At 35.9% G+C, this 20,201-nt stretch overlaps 1 protein-coding gene across 1 annotated transcript; it reads right to left on the bottom strand.

Moving 5' to 3' along the window:
• Nucleotides 1–570: 570 nt before the first annotated feature.
• On the bottom strand, nucleotides 571–19,550 carry LOC111331855 (protein PALS1). Its single transcript, XM_088762504.1, has 24 exons — nucleotides 19,210–19,550; nucleotides 19,008–19,078; nucleotides 18,839–18,914; nucleotides 14,754–14,851; nucleotides 14,513–14,546; nucleotides 13,913–14,029; nucleotides 12,085–12,228; nucleotides 10,266–10,389; nucleotides 9,995–10,104; nucleotides 9,710–9,767; nucleotides 8,961–9,392; nucleotides 8,004–8,137; nucleotides 7,798–7,890; nucleotides 7,442–7,522; nucleotides 6,720–6,981; nucleotides 6,137–6,426; nucleotides 5,961–6,028; nucleotides 5,781–5,833; nucleotides 5,531–5,599; nucleotides 5,258–5,344; nucleotides 4,798–4,878; nucleotides 4,037–4,239; nucleotides 3,442–3,576; nucleotides 571–2,861 (listed from the first exon to the last, which is right to left on the bottom strand). The coding sequence occupies exons 1-24, from the start codon at nucleotides 19,327–19,329 to the stop codon at nucleotides 2,667–2,669; spliced, it is 3,135 nt and encodes a 1,044-aa protein (XP_088618630.1). The 5' UTR covers nucleotides 19,330–19,550; the 3' UTR covers nucleotides 571–2,666.
• Nucleotides 19,551–20,201: the final 651 nt, after the last annotated feature.

The following is a 20,201-nucleotide window of genomic DNA, read 5'->3' as shown; positions in this document are numbered from 1 at the left end:
TTTGCGTTACTCGAATTCGCCAGCAAAGATAAAAGCTCAGTAGAACCGAAACTGCTCGTAAGAGAACCAAACTAAACATTTTCTAAAGAGATTTACTGGCTGGTTTAGCCAGCACTAACAGACTTTTGTATTACTCATTCTTCGGGAAAGGGGACCCGCGCTCCGAATAAGCGTGGAGCGCAAATGGGTAACGTTGGGTTTTTTTTTATCAAACCTGATGGAGAGCTGAAGGTTTCCTGCCCCTCCTAGTATCTCCTGGCACAAATGAACCTGGTGTTGGGTACAGGTAGTTAATAAGCAGTTCGAATGAATAAACAGGTTGAAGCAAAACCGTTTGTGTAGCTCGCCGCTGGCTTAACCCATCAAACCCTGAGAGTGACTTGTATCTTATTTCTCACTAAGGAGTCCCTGCTGAATTAAAACATTAAGGTCTTCATTTTTTTAGCTACATTCTTCTTGTCAATGCCATAGGAACTATATAGAGAACAGTATGGAGAATATTCGTGCTAATGTAAGGGTGTGGAGGATCAATGCTTCTAAAATATTAAAATAAACGAAAACGATCCTGCGTAGGCTAAAATTACCCTGTATTAGTTTCCTTTATTCCCATGAAATACATTGCTTAGAGAATTAGCAATTCAGTAAATTGTACAGTTGAGCTGCAGAAATCTGCAACATCTTCTCATAATTTGCTTCCTTACCTATCATTTTGAATTGTATGCAATTACAAAATCTAAAACTAATTAACATACAATTTCATTAAAAGAATTAAATACTTTGTGGCCCATGAAGTATATAAAAATATTTGCTTCGAATTTATTACAGCTATTTAAAAATTTACACAAGACTGTTTTTGTTTAAATCTTTTGTTAGGGTTGTTGTTGTGTTCTGTAAACTGTATTTTTAATTGTACGCAGTTCCTAAGTTCATTCGTTCCCCTTTGCTAGGGTCTTCTATGAAGTGAAGTCACGTAAACGCACAAAACTTGGTTTTTTAAAAAAGATAGACTCCACAAACATCTGTAATAGGTTACAAAAACTACATGGAACCTAAATTCTCTATTTACATAACATGATTAACGAATGACAAATGAGATAGAAAAGGTTGCAAACGGATTTTGAAAAAAAAAAAGAAAACCTTTTCTCTAAGAAGAAACGGGTGGGTTTTATTCTGACCAATTAGGGCGAGAAAAAGAAGCAAAACACAACCAAAAGGATTCTCACGTGCTGAGCAGTAATATCGTGTTCTTCTGCGTTTGTCCATTGTTCCGCAGAAAATTACGAGTTTGACGATGGTTTATTTCATTTCTTTCTGTGCTTTCTTCTTTTTCAACTTTTTGACGCCTATCAGTCATTTTATTTTATGTCGTGACTAGTCCATACCCTAGAGAAGTGGAATGAGAAATACAATACCCGATACTGATAAGTCAAGAAATAAGCACGGTAACATATGATTGACAACTCCGTGGTAATATATCCATATACTTAAAAGTGATTAACAAAGAAAAAAAAAATGTCGATTAAATGCTAAGCTTTCGTTTTCAGCAAAACACAATTGTTAACCTCTCGCAAACCTATAAATGGAATACATAATGGTCCCTTGGAATACCTTCGGTAAAAAATAACTCTCGCATATTATGAACAAACTGCTCCAAACACTCATTACCTCACTGCTACGTTACTTATCGCTAAAACGTGAAGGAAATATTGATGTTGTCTATAATAGTTCTATATCACTAACTGATCAGTTTTCTTCATATCAAAATTTGCATTGTATGAAAGCAAGTATTTTTACAGAATGTAACGTTTAAAAGTACGCCTTGAATCTCAAGCAGCTTGAATTAAATCTCACCAATGACAGACTTCTCTTGATAATTCTGACAGATTTTCATTGTCAATATTTTGCTCATTCGTTAAAAGGATTTCACAAAATTTGCAATTTTTTCTAAAATCGAATGAAACTTGCTTGTTAATTGGACTTGTGTGAAGTCACTTGAAAGCAGCACTAACATTTAAAAATAATGAAGCACCTCTAGTAAGGGCCGCTGAAATGACCTGCTACATACTCCGTCTTTACCGATATGTATACTTTAAAAACATTTCAAACTTGACTGATCTTCTCAGCACGGTTCAACAGTGTAGTAAATTTTTCGTTAGCTAGTACATGTATCCAATCCGTATTTTGAAAGCGTTAAGAAATTACCTTACGGGGAACAAAACAAAGAAAAAGGAGGGAACGGTCCTTCAATCCCTCCCTCTCTAAATATCACATACTGTAAGTTAACGATCAAATATCTCAAACTCTCTACTCTCTGTTACATAAACTGAAGCATTTGCTCTTGCTTTCTTAACACGGATCCATTTCAGGCTCAATACAGAATCCATAAATGAAAAGATTAGTTATATTCTCTTTAAAAATATATTGAGTCAATTTTGAATAACTTGCATTACTAAAAATGAGATTCCTGGGCAAATGCATTTCCTTTTGTTTGACATTGTTCGATATATCTTTTGGTTTCCTCCTTTGGGCACCCTTTTCAGAAAAATACCTTCTTTCCGCGAGAGAAAACGGGGATGCATCTTTCTTTGTTCCTTTTCATTCGCAAAACACAAGGTGTGGTCCCGCGTAACACCGTCTATCGCTAATTGATGCCCATGATTTTTTCTCTACAAGTTGCCTCGGTTGTCATTCACCCAAAAGGCGGGCACCCACTGTGGTTCCACATCAAGTTTATCGATGGCTTGTTTGAGTTCGTCAAATGTTCTTTCTAAATCCGTATTCACGATTGTTTTATCGAAGTAATGACCGTACATTTCTTCCATTTCTCTCGCTTTCGTCACCATTTCATGTAATTCCGCGTCCTTAGAATGAAAACAAAACAAATACCATGCGAGAACGTTTGCTGAATCAGTTCAATTTGTAAGCTGTGAAATGAGGTTTCCGTTGCTCTTGTAATTTCTCACAACAGTTAACACCGACTAGCTGTATGTCCTTGTTTTAGCCAGTACTGAAAACTTCCTTGAACAAGCTCAAATTGTTCTTTATATTGTCAAACTCGTCGATGGCCTCTTCTATGTGTTTCGTATTTTTAAACAATTGCTATAACTATTTCGGATCAAAGTCAGTATCTGAGCACCTACCCTTCTCTTACCAAACAACAGCTGACTGATAACAAGTAACGGTTAACCTTGACTTTGGGGGAGAGGGGTAGGTGCGCTGTTGTTCAGATACTGATGCCCATGATTTTTTCTCTACAAGTTGCCTCGGCTGTCATTCACCCAAAAGGGTGAATGATCAGTGACTATCACTGATCCACTATTGTAAAGAAACTTTATTTTCTTCTTAAAAAAACGTAATATATTTTTTTGTCAGTTTGATTTCCGCATTATCCTGATAACTGGTAGGAAGGCTCTAACGATAATGACAACAACTGGTACTCACAGTCATTGGTGAATTTGGTTTCGGGTTAAATGGATCCACTCTTCCTCTCCGAAGGGTCAAAATTCTATCATAGGATGGAGGTGAGATGAAAACCACGTATGGTTTCACATCAGAAGCTTTGAGCATCTTAAGTGCCTGCAATGTAAACGCATGTAAGAGGTCAATAAAAATTATGTTTCTACTTTGTGCCATTTTGACATTTAGAGATCCGTCATAACCGAGAGCCAAATATGTTCCCGTCCGGCCCGGTCCGGCCTTAGTCAGTCAATAAGCATTTTTCATATGATCGGCGCTCTAACTCCTTCCTCTTTTCTTCTCACATTTTTTCCATCCTGAATTTCAGGACCACAAGCTGGGCTTACAGCCTTCATGCGGGGATATTGATATTGATTTCCATCAAAAGCGCGCACAGACCGCTCGGGTCATATGATAAAATCACTTTGTTAAGAGCGTTGATTTTGGAACTGCATAGCAAAGCGACTTTTAAAGACTGCAGGTAAGGGTACATAGTAATGTGGGCTGTACTAGAATGAACCCCAAATTCTTCCCACGACATAGAGCCAGAAATGGAACTGTAGAACTACTTACGACATACCTCACAATGGAGATTTAAAATACAGTATTTGCCGGCGTTGGCCACTCTTCTGATGGAGTCTAAAGCGGTGCCGTAATAGTGACCCTCGAATTCTCCGTATTCAACGAACTTATGGGCCACAATGTCCGCCTCAAACGTGGGAAGCAGCACAAAGTAATAATCCCTTTCGTTCATTTCTTCCGGTCTTTTGGGGCGGCTGGTGTCTAAAGAGGGAAGTATTATGTGTAAAACGAGTTATTTAATACGCAGCAAAGAACTTTTTTTAATTGCAGTACTCTTATTGACGTATTAATTTGTAGTAAATGAAACCGATAAAGGAAAGAAGGAGAGAAATGAGAGAAATGAGAGAGGGTCAACGAGAGACACACTGCAAGTAGAAACAGGAGCCAACAGATAGACAGTCTGACGGATAAACGATTAAAAAAAAAAAAAAAAAAAAACAGACACAAAGAAGAGCTACGGAGATAGATGGATACACCGACAAAGGGGACAAAACAGACTGAAAGAGAAAAAAGCGGGAACCCCTACACGTACACAGACAGACCCAGACAGACAGACAGACAGACAGACCCTCAGACACAGAGAGACCCAGAGAGACAGTCATTCAAAGAGAGACAGTCTGTCAGTCAGAGAGACAGACAGAAAAGAAAGCAGGCAGGCAATGGATCCATTATCCGGCCGTTTTAGTTTTTGTTGCACCTAACGAATGTTTCTTTGATTGAGTGGTGAGTTTGATGAAACGCGCACACAGAAATACTTACGGGGAACCACTCCTGCAAAACGTTCTTGCGAAAATAGAATCAGCTTTTGTCTTAACTCTTTCCGGCCAACTTTATCAGGTCCTATACAAGAACAAACGGAACAAAAAAAAAATTTACAGACGCTCAATTTTTAACCTTCAACCAAACAGAAAAATTAAGGATATTGATCTCGGACCAAAAACGCAATGGAAGATTTCTCTGAAATAGACCAAAACCACGCGTCTGCAAGGATTAATTGTAAAGGAGGAGTGTGATTGTTCCTACTAAGTGAGGGCTTATCCCTGATTTCTATAACATGAAGCAACCACGTGTAGGTCTACGTTCCTGGATGGGATGCTAGTCCGTCCAACCCCCCCCCCCCCCCCATTCTCCTCTCCACACAGCATTTCTCAGCTATCCCTGAAAGTTCATCGTGGAGAGAGGCATTGGGAGAATAACAAAACACAGCGACCTGGCCTACCTATAAGAACCACAGGCCGTTTTCTGTGAGGATCTGGGGGTAAATGTGCCACTTCTTCGTATGTTAACACCTCATCCGCCACATATTCTGAGAAAAAATAGGATTAGAAAAAAACTTAATGTTAAAACTAATAAAATGCAATGGAATATAAACGGCTACATTACGGGAAAACTGTTTCATAATTAGATTGGTGCAGAAGGACATCAAACGTAAAGGCGTCATAGTGAATAACGACGGCAACATAGAATTGGTTGGCGAATTTTTTATACCAACCTTCGTTGTGTTTCGCGTTGTAAGGGACCTTTTTCCTTCGCTTTCGCTTGAAACAGAGGCATCCACTCTCTGAAGACAGAAAAAAAAACAACAATCTGATCGTTATTCAGTACATGGTTTGACCTTGGGAGTAACAAATTATCATGAAGCGTGGTCTAAGGGCGATCCGACCATGGCTGTCGTTAGCGAAAGTGACCGACCACTACTGCGTTAGGGACAGCTCTAAAAATACAAAATTGAAAATCCTTACTTTCTTTGTTGGACGGCTCTGCTTCTCGGGTTGATTTCTTCATCGATTCTTTCCTGTTGAGAAAAGGGAAAGAAAGAAAAAAAAAATGATTGACCGATACAATATTTTTTCAGATGGTCCTACCACTGAGGATATTGTAGCTGTAAAAGGAAGCTGCTACGAGCTCTCTATTTAACTTACTGTTGTTGAAAATGCTTGGATGGAATGAGTCCAGCTAATTGTCGGCCTTCCTCGCCAGGTCTCCAAGCCTACAACCGAAAAACACAAAAACGAATGTGTTATTTACAAACTCGGTATCAGAGTGGTTCATGATTTTGGGCTGTGAGCGACAGAATGGGACATCGTTCACCACTGACCTGCCACCAGTTAGGATCCTCTTGATTAACAACATGCAGAATGTCTCCTCTTCTAAAAGCTAGTCCCAGTTCCTTGCATGGTATCAACTCGTCTTCGTAAGGATGGTAGTCGAAGTTCGCGCGCACGTGAACTTCTCTGTCACGCGGAACGCGGGATCGATTGGCAGGATTTAAAACAAATGTTAACGTCCCGTTCATGTCCGCCAGCAGTTCACAAACCTCTGTTACGGTTTTCCCTCTCATGTTTACTCCATTTATTTCAAGGACTTCATCGCCCTCTTGAAGAAGACCTAAGAATTAAACAGCCGGTTAAAAAAGAAAAAGAAAAGAGAAGACGTACCGCAGCTCTTAGCTGCCCTTCCTCTTAGCGACGAGGGACTCCTTGGAAAGCTAGGCAATTTACTAGTTTCACATGTATGTAACTCCTGGTATAGTTGTTTTTGCTGTCTTAGGAGTATACTTATTAAAGATAAAGATTAAAGATAAAGTAACAAATGTTTTGCATACTGATAGAGTCAACAAGGCCACAGGCTTTTAGTATAAAGGGAGAGAGAGAGTATAATATATCAAACAGGATTCTTACCACACTTGTCAGCTGCACCTCCTTTCACAATCCTTCCAATCATGACAGTGCCATTTTCATTCTTGACAGTAGCTCCGAGTGGTTCAGTTGCTTTGTCTATTCTTACAATCTTCACATTGTCGTCTTCCACAAGAGGGAATTCATCCGTAGGTTGTTGTGGTTCTTGCCTGTCTTGGGATTCGGGTGCATCCACTTCCTGTTCGTCTTCATCGCTTGGCAAAGCTTCTCTGAAAGCGAGTCTATCATGCGCCATCAAAAGACCCTGAAATGGCGCAATTTTTAGATGAGTGTCAAAAGTAATCCGGAGACACATTGCTTTTGTTTTCTACGCTCTCTGAATGGTATAGAAACTTGTACCATTCTCTCGACCGATTAGAAGCAAAAAAAATAAAACCAATCGGGATTCAGTCGTAGTTTGGTTGTTTTTCATGAGGGTTGTTAGTCGTTGAGGAAACTCTAGACTTGGTTTTACGACACTACATTGAAATGCAATTAATCGCAGAATTTACTTTGCACGGCACAAAGTGACATAAATCATACAATGTGAAGTATGGAAGGTCCAGGAAAACGTTGAATTTTCCTCAAAAGAACATGGATTGTATTTCATTTTCAATCAATGCGACAAATGGAAAGTTCAAAATTTGATCATGGGCTAGGATTCAAAGTCAGCGGATGAAAATACCTCAAAACTTAATTGTTCACTAAAAAAAAAATCAACTTACCTGAAAGTTTGCCATTTCTAAGATTTGCACCAATTCTTCTGCCTCTCTTGAGTGCCTTGCTGCCTCGAGGGAATGTTTCAACTAAAATATTCAACAGAATGCGTACCTTCAAAAATATTGTTTTGTTTTTACCTAAGGAACTTATATAAATATTTGGATCCCTAAAGCAAACAAACAAACAACGAAACAATACAAAAACACGAAGACCTTCTTTGACAAAAGTTTACACACAGGTGAACAGGTCGTAAAGAGTAATACTAACCCCAAAGTAATGTTTTGATTGACCTTCAAACTCTCATAGATAGCTTTAAAATAAATAAGTGTAAGGAAGTATTGGGAAGTAACGATTAAATCACCTGGGAAGAGAGATGTTGTGAATTTGTAGCAACAGGTTTGACTGCGCTCGGTCCTCGTCCCGATCTTTCGAGTTCAATCATTTTAGTGTAAACCTAAAACCAGAAGGAAAAAAATTGCAGAATTAAGCAACAGAAATTTGTTAAATCCCTCATTAATTACTCTTCTTGTTCACATTTTAAACTATATTTATCAAAACCTTACTCACTTTTGTAGCATCTTGAAAATCCTTCTGCTCAAAGAGGTTTTCCACAAATGAAATTTCTTCTCTGTTGTTACCACTTTGTAGCTTTGATTTAAGTTCACCGATGCCAGGGAACAACAGTTCTTTCTCTGCTTCTCCTGAAAAACAAAACAACAACAGTTATTCTAAAGTACAAAACAGATTTTGCTAATAACATGGATTTATCAAATCCATGTTAGTAAAGAGAATTATTTTGCAAATTAAATTGGCAAAAATATTTCTACATAACCATTGATTGTTCATTATCTAAGAACTAATGGTTTACAACACAGTAGAAAAGCAAGGTGGCTTTCTTCACTGATCACTAAATGCTTATTGGAAACATTTATAGACAAATACATGTTAGTGCTACTTCTCTGCACCATATCAAAACATTATTCAAAAAAGGACAATGAGAAACAAAAACATGTCAGCTAGAGGGGGCTACACTGACTTTCCTACAGATCTTAGTGAAACCAACTTGGTCCAATTGCTCTTAAACATCATAACATACAAGTGACACTGCTTTCACGTTGCCAAGCAAAAAAAAAGAGCCAGTGGAGGTGATAGCCAAGAGTAACTCTTACACTAACTTCTTTGCTTAACAAACCCCCTGAGCATCCATAACTCAATAGTGTATGTTGTGATGTTTACCATTTATTTTATAACATAACATTGATACAATGTAGCAGAAGAGTTCCCTTTTCTTGAATCAAAAACGTTTGTGTAGTCTCACATAACCAGACAAAATATTGGCACAAAAAATAGTCACTGCCCAACCAGCAGGGGGACTTTACTGGTCAAGACAATCAAAGATAAATGGAATGATGTTTCCTGAAATTCCACACAGCAATGTACTCCTGTGAGCAAATAGAAGACACTGAATTGCCCAATCAGAGCATGCACTTTAAGTTGATTATTTTATAGAGGATAAGGTCCTACCTGGGTGATCTTTTTCATTGTCGCTATCATAAGCTTCATTCTGCAGAGCCCAAGTATTATCATCATCATCCACATCAACATCAGCCTCTATTGCATCTAGCTTCGTCAAATCGAAGAGTGGCGTTGAGAGGGACTTGTGTTTTTGTAAGTTTGATTGAGCTAAGTTTTTTCCTGATATTCCAAAATTTTTGTTGCCAATGTCTTTATTCCAGCCAGGGCCAGTTGGTGACACAACACCAATGTCTCCATTTCCATAAAATTCCTGACTGTTGTGTGATCCTTCTGATTCAGCATCAGAGTTGTAATACTGGAATCGTGGATCACTCTCATGTTCTCTCATGATTTGTTGAAGTTTGTCCCTTGTGTTTGTATCCACTTGCCCATTGTAATCCCCATTTATTCCATCATAAACATCTGTACCATTGTTTAGCCCTACAAATGTGCAATGGGTATATTATATCAATCTAGGAGAGTCGGTGAGGTCAAAAGTATTTAAAAATATACTTTTATGCATTACTATTGTTTTCAATTGGTTGGCTTTCATCTGTAATGCTAGTATCCCTATTTGTTAGCTAAGGGAGCTTGCTGATGGACGCCTACAGTCAAAATGCTAATCAGTAACAAGTTATGTGTCATAGACACTCAAGTAAAACATTTCTTTCCGAAAATACGCTAAATCCATAAGTTTTTCCTACAAATCAGTTAACAACAGTATCATATGACCCTCCTCAAAACATTCATTTACTGACCTTGTAAAGATCTTTGTCCTCTCCTTACTTTCAGTGCAATTACTCTATTTCTAAGGCACTAAATATAATATTAAAAAAAGATCCAATTGAATGATGAATGAAACAAACTTTATAAATACCTAATTTCCAAAAGAAAACAGAAAACTGACAAAAGAGGCTTTATCCAAAAAGTGTACTTAGCTGATAACATTTTTACCTATTGACATTTTATCACAAATTCTATATCAAATCTATTGAAGTATCAAAATAAATTATTTTAAAATTTTGTATAAATTTGGGACGTACTTTGTGAATACTTAAGATAACTTCTGAGTGGGTAAGGTTGGTAACAGGCTCTCCATTCACCTCCAGGATTTCATCATCAACAAGAAGACCAGTTTTTGCAGCAGGAGAATCTATTACAAACATTAATGGCATTAGGTCTAGCAAAGTTCATGATAACACAGAGCAGTTCATTCTTCACTAATCAGCAAGTTAAAAACTTATACCAAGGACAATAAAAAAAAAATTGAAATGACAAGCACAATTGTTATACCCCATTATAACATCAGTTTACCTTTAGAGATTTCATCAATTCTTGGTTGAAACCCCTCATCTATTCCACCCATAACTGAGAATCCAAACCGTTTTTCATCACCAAGTATCCTGACATTAACAGCAAACTCCATGGCATCATCTCCCTGGGCAGATCAAAGTGTGGGTACAAAATGTGAGCCTTTGATTATAATTGTACTTGACAATTGTGTGTGTTGATCAATTCCAGCCCCTTATATTCTGGATGCAAGTTCCACTCTCTGACCATCATAAACATGTTCTTATATCTGTTCCACTACTTATGATTTACTTTCATAGTACCTCTCTCAACTTTAAGAGTAAAGATGGGTACATGAAAACTCTCAGGAAAACACTACAAATGCTAAGTGGGAACCCTGCTTTAAACTAGCATCTGGTAGCACTTTTAGTCATAAGTTCTACAAGGATGGGTCTTCGGGCTTGTAATCTAAGTTCACCTTATTATTCCAGGATGAATAGAAAAGAAACTAGCTTCATATACAGTCCCCTTTATACATCACATCAACCCTTTCCAGCCTTACATCAGTGTGCATATTCTCCATACTGTTCTCTATACATTTACTGAGGTGCTGATAATGAGAATTCATTTAACAGTTAGGAGCTTCATTAGTTGTTGATCATTTCCTTTATTCTCCTGACCTAAATGTGTGATTCAGGGGTGATATTGTAAGGAGAATTTAGATGCTAGTTACTCCAATGGGTTACAGGGTTTACAACACGTAACTCTCAACATGACCAGCTGGTGGGTTCATACATACATACATACATACATTTCATTGTGTTTTGGGATAAAAGTACAGTAACATGCCCGTGGGTAGCTAAGCTAACCTAGGCGGGTAGTGTTTACAGGAAATAGATACAACTAAATACAGCTAAAAGTAACAAGAGAACTAAAAAAGCGAGAATTGACAACAATAATTAGAGACTACTGATAAACTAATGATATTACTAATAATAAATGACAACAGTCTTGACAGGAGATTACTGATACATTAAACGATATAATTGAATGCATATCAACTGATCAATAAAGAGGAAGATAAATTCAACTTAACTTTTTGAACAATAAAATGTATGTATGCAAACACAATAAAATGTATGTATGTAAACACAATAAAATGTATGTATGTAAACACAATAAAATGTATGTATGTTAAACACAATAAAATGGATATATGTAAACACAATAAAATGTATGTATGTAAACACAATAAAATGTACGTATGTTAAACACAATAAAATGGATATATGTAAACACAATAAAATGTATGTATGTAAACACAATAAAATGTATGTATGTAAACACAATAAAATGTATGTATGTAAACAATAAAATGTATGTAAGTAAACACAATAAAATGTACGTATGTAAACACAATAAAATATACGTATGTCAAACACAATAAAATGGATATATGTAAACACAATAAAATGTATGTATGTAAACACAATAAAATGTATGTATGTAAACACAATAAAATGTATGTATGTAAACACAATAAAATGTATGTATGTAAACACAATAAAATGTATGTATGTAAACACAATAAAATGTATGTATGTAAACACAATAAAATGTATGTATGTAAACACAATAAAATGTATGTATGTAAACACAATAAAATGTATGTATGTTTACAAACACAATAAAATGTATGTATGTAAACACAATAAAATGTATGTATGTAACAACTGACGAGGTGACAATATTTTGATGGCAACGTTCAACCCTGCCTAGTAGCAGTCTTCACTAATTAGAGACCTCAGGCGACACCATGCAATAATGTTTTAGTTACACTTACATTGGCCATTGTAGTATTGTTATTAGCGTAACCATTAGTAAGGTGCATTGGTATTGAGTTTCCTTGTCTTAATCCTCCATTCATGTGAAGTCTGTCTTCCATTCTTCTGTGGGAATAATCGTTAGCAGGGACCCTGGTAGTGGGCTGTTCAAAGGAAGAAAATAACTTTTTTAGCAAAAACAAAACAGAAAATTAAAAAAATAAAAAAAAGCAAACAAAACCTTAGCCAACAAAACAAATGCAAGTCAGGTTGATCACAACACATAATTGACAATGAGACTTTCCAATTTCATCAATTTGGTCACCCAGTCCACATGATTAATTTTATTTTATGTACTTACTAAACACAAATAACAGATTACATGCAGAGAGTAACCAAGTTTTTAACTGTGTTTTAATGCAACAACACAAGCTTCCAAAACAAACAAAATTGGGCTATCTTTGACAACAACCACAAACTTAACCTAGATTTGGAAGAGAGAATACTTTGTTCAGCTGTTAAAATTCATATTTCAACTGTAGACACAAAACTTTACAGAAGATAGCACCAGAAAATCAATATCACCCTACACTTGCAGCATTCAATTCACCTTTAAATATGGTCTTGTTAAAAATAAATTGAAATGTGTCACAATTATCTTTCACTGTTGTACATGAACAGTAATGTAAACATACATGTGCTTGTATGGTACAACACAAAAGTCTGAAATTTGTTTACACATTGAAAGTTATGTTGTGGAGCATATTGTAAAATATTAGTCATGCAGAGAGAATTATGATTGTGAATATTGTCTCATGTTTAAACAACAGTACTGAGTGTGTGGTAGAGGTTGTCTGTACAAAAGTCAGTCTTGAACGAGTGAGAACAGATGCATAATATGATTTTAATTTTCTGCTCTGTGAGGCAAACATTTCTTAATGAAAGCATTCTTTAATCAAATACAACTGAAACCAAAAAGTCATTGATAATAAATGCAAGCAGAGAGCTCTTAAAGGGCTGAGTATTCTAACATGGGAAAGAATGTGAGATAAAGAAAAGTAGTTGCAGCCAACATCAAAATGGACAAGCTATCAAATGGCACTTGCATACTGTAAATACTTGGGTACAAAAATTCTACAATGTCAGTTTAACTCAATTGTCCTTTGTTATACAAAATGTGAGTAAACACTGATCAAGCATTCCAAAAGATCTTGGACAAAGAATGCAACAATTCTTACAATAAATTAACGTACTAAACAACTCAATAGATTCACTGCCAAACTGAGTGGGAAATTACTTTCACGTTCTAAGCTCTAATATGACTGGATTCATTCAAATGAACCCTCAGGTACAAGGGGTTCCCAACTAAAATAATTAGTAAAAGTTGACAAAAATCACAAACAACTGATTGACAGAAATTTACTTTACAAATGTCCCAGCATTTCAGTCACCAATAAACCCTACTGTGGATAACCAAAAATAGCGTCTTCTAAGCACACTATCACCGCATCTGTCTGATTTTGATATTATCAAAAGTAGCAATGCATGATGGAATTTACAAATGTAAATGAATAAAACACATTTTGTTTTGATGTGGTAAACTTGTTGGTCGATTAAAATTCAAGGAATAAACCAAGACCTAAACATAATAGACACCAATTTAAAAAAAAAAAAAACATTCAATAACAAAGTACTGAGGAATGGTACTGTCATTTCATTGCAATTGCCTTACCTGTACCATATCTCATTCAATAACCCCTCTAACGTCATTAACATCTTTATAACAGTCCAGCCTTAAAAAGCTTGTTAAAAATTCATTCGTTTTTATTGGTTTATAGAGTTACGTACCTTAACTGTTATAGTACCATCACTTTCCCTTTGAAAATTGCTAACATCAAGTTTGGGTCCTCTGTAGTAAGACATGCTTTGAATAGTACACCCAAGCCAGTATAAAGTGCTCACAACCTGACGAGGAATATTATTTTTTTTGTTATTTCTTAGAGGAAATAAACACAGGAAAACCAGGCTAGAGGTCAAATCATAGCTAAGAAAAGCTAAAATAAAAATAGAGACAATTAAATGTGCTTCGTTAGAAACACCAAAATAGATGATGAATAGCCATAAGTTTATTTATCCTTGTTAAATTCTAGATTATATTCAACTTGTAGGTAAATGATATTTGAGGCAGCTGAGTTACCAAGATCCCCAATCCAAAATGGATAAGACAGAAGTGGCTCACTGGGAGGAATATATTTCTAATATGATCTTGAAAAAATTTTTCCTGACTGTTGATTGTCTTTGTCAACTCCCCAGTCCTAAACTTACCCAGCAAACCTCTACTATTAATATGTTTATACAGTGGATATAATACTAGTGGGTAATGAAATAAATAATTGTATCCAGCTTGAAGAAAAAGACCTTATAAACACAGGATGATTTTTCCTTTACCTTTTCAATGACTTCATCCTCTGATTTGCATTTGCTAAACCAAACAAATCAAAATAAATCAAATTAATACAAAAATCCTGGATCTTTAAATAGATAGCCTTCCATGGTTAAGTGTCATGCTTAGCTGCACAAACTGAATCCAAAGCAGTTGCTGTCTGTAATTTAGAATCGCTATAATTAAGTCTTGCATTTAATGTGTTATTAGCTGAAAGCAATTCATTGAATTGTCAAAGATAATTACATCACATTATCTCCTGCTTCTAAATCCTGAGAATCAAAGAGTTGCCACGCACTCAGACCAAGATCAGAACAAACACTCAAGAACTTTTTAAGGTTTATCTGCAAAAAATGTCAAAAATAAATCATACATCAATTAGTTAACTATATAATTTACTCATTTTTATTGTCTACAAGGCTCAAAATGATATATCACAAATGTTTATCAAACATGGATTATTTCACTAAATTTGGATGGTGATTTATCAGATAGCATGAAACAAGTTGGGCTGCATTTATCAGGTTCACCAAATCAAATCTGTCTAAATCTTCTTCACACCTCTCGTGAGCTCCCTTGTTTTTTTTTTTAGGCTTCTTCTATGATTGTGTGAGATTTTTTTCTGGACATTCTATCATGGGTCACCAGGAAATGGGGTGACAGCTAAGACTGTTTTGACAGAGTCCTGTACATTTCCTAGCCATTGAATCAACCCTTAACAGTTATCAAATCTAATAACATTCTGTACTAAACCTTAATCTGCTTAATTTAATATCATCAGTTCCATTTTTATTTTCACCTTTAGAGTCTCAGACAGCTTTCAGACTATGACTAAGCCTTAACTCAAATATTATTGTTAGCTAATCCCAAGAAAGAAACCCCACTAGACGATGTGTTTATAATAGGAGTTATCACTTCACCCTTGAAATACACAAACCGACAATAACAGACATCAATCAAGTTAAATCAGTCTCAATAAATAGCAAAAATCCAAGGTAATAGGTTTCACTGAAATCACCATGATTTAAAAGAGCTAACACAGGTATGAGATTATTATTTAGTACTGATAATTTGGTAAATAAACCCTACTATAAAAGCAAATAAATATATTTCACACTTTCTTTAATTTAATTAGATCATGAAAGGAAGGCTATATCAGACACAAAGGATTAATTGTCAACTGGCATTTGGCCCTTTAAACATTTCTCTCAATTTTCCTGTGTTTTCAAACATGGTGAGTAACACAATCATTTCCAAGCCACCTGTGCACTGAGTGCACTTTTTCTTGGACCCTCTCTAAACTTAGTTGGAAATGTGGCTAATTGTTTTGGCTCAAGTGCAGCTGTTAAAAACCACCTATTCACTGTTCAGAATAATACTTAATTGGAAAAAATCTACTACCAAAGAAAGACTTCTAACATACAGTCAAAACGCTCTGCTTCAAATGAAGAATGACAGAATTGTCAGTTAAATGATAATAGTTAAAATGAGTGGTTGACTTAACCATTGAAAGTAAATGTTAATATAGGTTTCTAAATCTTGCAGCATCATTACACACTATGGCTTTTTATTGAGATGCAGTCAAATCGTAAATAATATTCAGAGCTGTTTAGACATGTCATGACATAATTATAAAAAAAGTTTCATCAGTACTAATTGCTTTAAACATTCATTTAAAAACAGGACAAAACAAAATAAAATTGGCTACATGAAAATGTAACCACCTCCCGGTTAGCTCAATTGGTTAGAGCGCTGGACTGTTGTGCCCGAGGTCAAGGGTTCGAATCCCAGCCGGACCAACACTCATGGTCTTAAAATAACTGAGGAGAATGTGCTACCTTTCTATATTATAAAGAAATGGATAGACATTCTACTCTTCTCGGATAAGGACAAATAAACTGTAGGTCCCGTCTCCTGCATCTATTGATTAGATAATTTGATTAGGCAGGGGACGTTAAAGAACCCACATCAAGAGATTACTGTGATGTGGTCTGGCCTGTTTACTGGGAATTGGGTGGAGGGGGCATCTGTTAAAATTCGCCTTTATTGTTTGTAAACTGCCACTGGCAGTCTGGTAAAGTCCCCCACACAGTGTTGTAAAGTGCCTTGAACATAGGATAAGAGTGCTATAGAAATAAAAGTTATTATTATTATATTATTATTATTATTATTTATAATTACAACAATTGATCAGTGTGCAGGGCTTTCTTTTCCATGTGAAATTGAAGACTTGGGAGGTCCAGGGGCATGCCCCCGGGAAATTTTGAAAATTTCAGTGCTCTGAGATGTAATCTGGTGCAAGCTTGTAATGATGTCATGTACCAGTCCATGCATGAAAACTCCTCTTTGTTTTTTGCTGTATTTCTCTCGAGTTTTTGGGAGGAAATATGTACTTTTCATCGATTTTTGTTTATTTTCATCGATTTTCGTTTCTTGTACATTATAGACTGACAAACTACATTATTTGAAATATTTGAAATATTTGAAATTATACATCAGCAGTGATTCTTTTAGTTGCCTGTGATGAAGCTATTCACAGGCAGTGAAAATCACAGGTCGTCGGTCAAAAACTCTACGTGAGTGTAAGTTTTTAAGTCTTATCTTATCAATTGTCTTGCATAAAAACATTCTCACATTTTACTTTAACAAGTTGTGTATCAATTGGGTATTGTCCAAGCTTGAAAGTTTCAGCAATAATTTTATCAATACTTATGCTGTACTAAGGCTTTTACTTCATTACATCACTTCACTAAACTGGCTGATAATGAGATGTTCAAAACCTTCAAACACACATCTAAAATATTTGAAATGCAGACAAAGAAACTCCTAATGTCATTAAGACTGTGCTTATGTTAGAAATACAAGCAGCAAATGATAGGAGCTAGTAAAACTAACTTAAAAATATGTTCCCAAATTTACACAGCAAAAAGTATCACAAAACTTGTGTTTTAAGAATTTCTGACCAAATTGGATATCTGGTGTCATAGATTTATACTTTACACTTATCCTTGAGAAAAATTAAGTACAATCTTTGTCACCAAAATTAAATTATTTAACACGTTCAAATTTGCTATCATTCCTTTATTTGGCTCAATATTGTCGCAAGAACAAAATTCGTGATGTAATTAGCCTGAAATAGCCATGTAATAAAGATCCACCGTTCGACAATATTAAATTATAAAAAGTGAGGGCAAAACATTGTATCATGACACTACTTAACCATTAGAAATTGAAAATTTCTAAAGTAAAAATTCTCAGGTATGAAATGTTTATCTGATGGCACGATAAAGCATCTCCAACGATAGTGTGAGAAATATGCACTTAGCTGACCAAAAGCTGGCAAAAACAACTTATTTTAGGATTTAGGCGATTGGATTTAACGCCGGTCACGAAATTTGGCAATTACTCATTTACACATACTATACCGTACATGAAATTCGAAAATAAGCATAGAAAGTACAGAAACTTGCCGATTTCTAGGGCAATTGCTCGTGACAATCATAGTTTTTATATTCTATAATATTGCACCTATGAGCCACTCCAAATATCGTTGTTCAATAAAACATTGATTAATTGAATGAATTCACCGTTGAGACACAGGATTCTGTCAACAAATGCAAATTATCACGGCTACGAATGGCGTATCAAAGACGTTGTGTGATTTTCACAAAAGCGAAGAATTACACAATAGGAACGGATTCTTCTCCAAATATTAAAGACCGAGTCTTTTAAATATAAGCCATCTTGACAATACTATTTCAGATTCACTTGAAATTAACTACATTTCGAAACGATCCCGTTTCCTGTTGGCGTTTTTAGATGATGACTAACTAAACGTATCCACAACAATGGCGGCGATGATATGAACTTGTTTCCGGTCGAAACAACCAAATTTTCGCACCAGTTTGAGTTGTTGGTGACCTTTGCAACAACTAAAGATTTCGCAAAGAAGTTGAGGACGAAAGATGGAAATTTATTCCATTATCCAGTTAAACGTACGGTCCATATCTCCCTTCCTCCATATTGCTAGGCAAACCGATTGTCACGAATGTTTTCATATACTTTTATACAAAATTTGAGGGATGGCTTGGAGAAACGAGTAAAAACTTCAAATTTTCGATTAGCCTCGTACCTTCCCATTGTAAACATTAATTAGGAATAAACCGTTTTCCTTAGCATAAAATCAAAGAACCACAAAGTAGTAAACTAAAAAGAATTGTATTCGATCGGTTACTAGTCGTATCCTCTACGACATGAGAGGAACGTCGACCGTTCGAAGTGCATTTCACCAACAGAACAACAACGATTTAGACAGAAGTTTCTAATAATACCTGAGATTCCTGAGAGGTTGGATTTTCGATCACATCTTGAATTATCGGCGAATCTGGTTGTATTCGCTTCACAAGGCTGCAGATCGAGAACAAATATAGGATGAGCTCAATGGTATGCAGTGGGAAGCTAATCCTAGGCCTCAAACCAACACGTCCTTATAAAACTTACTAGCACAATAGAACGCCGTCTTGTAGAGATTCGATGAATCGTGACGAATGAAACTGACGTCCTGTAGCCTCCTAGATACAATTAAAGACACCAAAGTCAATCGAACCGGTTGTTAACGTCCACTACCGCCTGTCCATAGAGAGGCACGCAAAAGCTTCACAGGGGTTGTTGTAAAATGACACTAAATGTCTGTAGACCCTACCTCAATCCATCGTTGAGTGATCTGTTGAGCCGTATCCGATTTCAACGAGGAATCGAAACCCTCCAGTTCGTTGACAACTCCGCCATCAGGGTTTGTAACATAAGCGTTTTTATGAACCATGTCGAAGGACGATACGGGTCACATACTCCCGTAATAAAAAGGCCCTTTCTTTCTCCGAAAAGCTTGAGCTTTGAGCTTTAAGGGAATTTGAACGACTGCCGATTGTTGCACATACCCTCACTACTTTGTTATTACTGCTGTTATAGATGAAGCTGTGACATACATCGAATACTTAACATTCACTTCGCATCAGTAGCCGACTATGGCAGCCATTGAGGAATTTACAACGCGCACGATGATTGGTTAACAGACGATACCAAAATGTATAAACTGTTTACATAAGGACTTGCATAATTTTGGCGCAAAGTTGACTTACGATCACTTGACGAATCTGCTATCACTTCAAATGGGATCCTTTGTCAGACGTTATTTTGATAACTAATCATTCCACCAAACAGGGATATTTTAAGCTTTCTATTTCATCATGTCTTAAAATTTTTCCACTCTTCAATACAGCTTTCCCTATGAACCTCTTTTAGCGATCAAGTACACTTTTGCTCTTGTTAAAAATATTTTACATCCCCTTTGACCTAAAAAGCGAGACATTAGAAAGCATTAGCCGGTGTTTTGTTGTTGTTGATGGTTTTTAATCTATTCAGTTTTTCAAACAAAACTTGTTTATTATAAAATCAGCGGGTGAGTCTAAATCAATAGGGATCCATCTTAAACCGACTAAAAAAAAAAAAAAAAGCCGAAAACCACATTTCTATATCTAGTGTTGTCATACACCGTAACTTAATCATTATTATTTTTAATTATAATAATTTTGACAGGAATCCAATATGTTTCATCGGTGATAAAACTCAGCACTGACACAAGACACGGAAGAATATCGATCAGAAAAAAAAAACACCTTATGAACCACCAAAATA

Source organism: Stylophora pistillata, chromosome 6 (assembly GCF_964205215.1).
Source record: "Stylophora pistillata chromosome 6, jaStyPist1.2, whole genome shotgun sequence".
Lineage (NCBI taxonomy): Eukaryota > Metazoa > Cnidaria > Anthozoa > Scleractinia > Pocilloporidae > Stylophora > Stylophora pistillata.
Note: the sequence above shows the minus strand (reverse complement) of the source record. Positions and strands in the feature narration are given on the sequence as shown.

Bases quoted from the DNA above. Each gene is read 5' to 3' on its own strand.
- LOC111331855 (XM_088762504.1), bottom strand. From the start codon at position 19,329: ATGGTTCATAAAAACGCTTATGTTACAAACCCTGATGGCGGAGTTGTC. The intron at 12,229-13,912 runs GTACGTAACTCT...TCCTTTGAACAG, and splicing joins ATGGTACTATAACAGTTAAG to CCCACTACCAGGGTCCCTGC. The intron at 9,393-9,709 runs GTCAGTAAATGA...GCACATTTGTAG, and splicing joins AGGACAAAGATCTTTACAAG to GGCTAAACAATGGTACAGAT.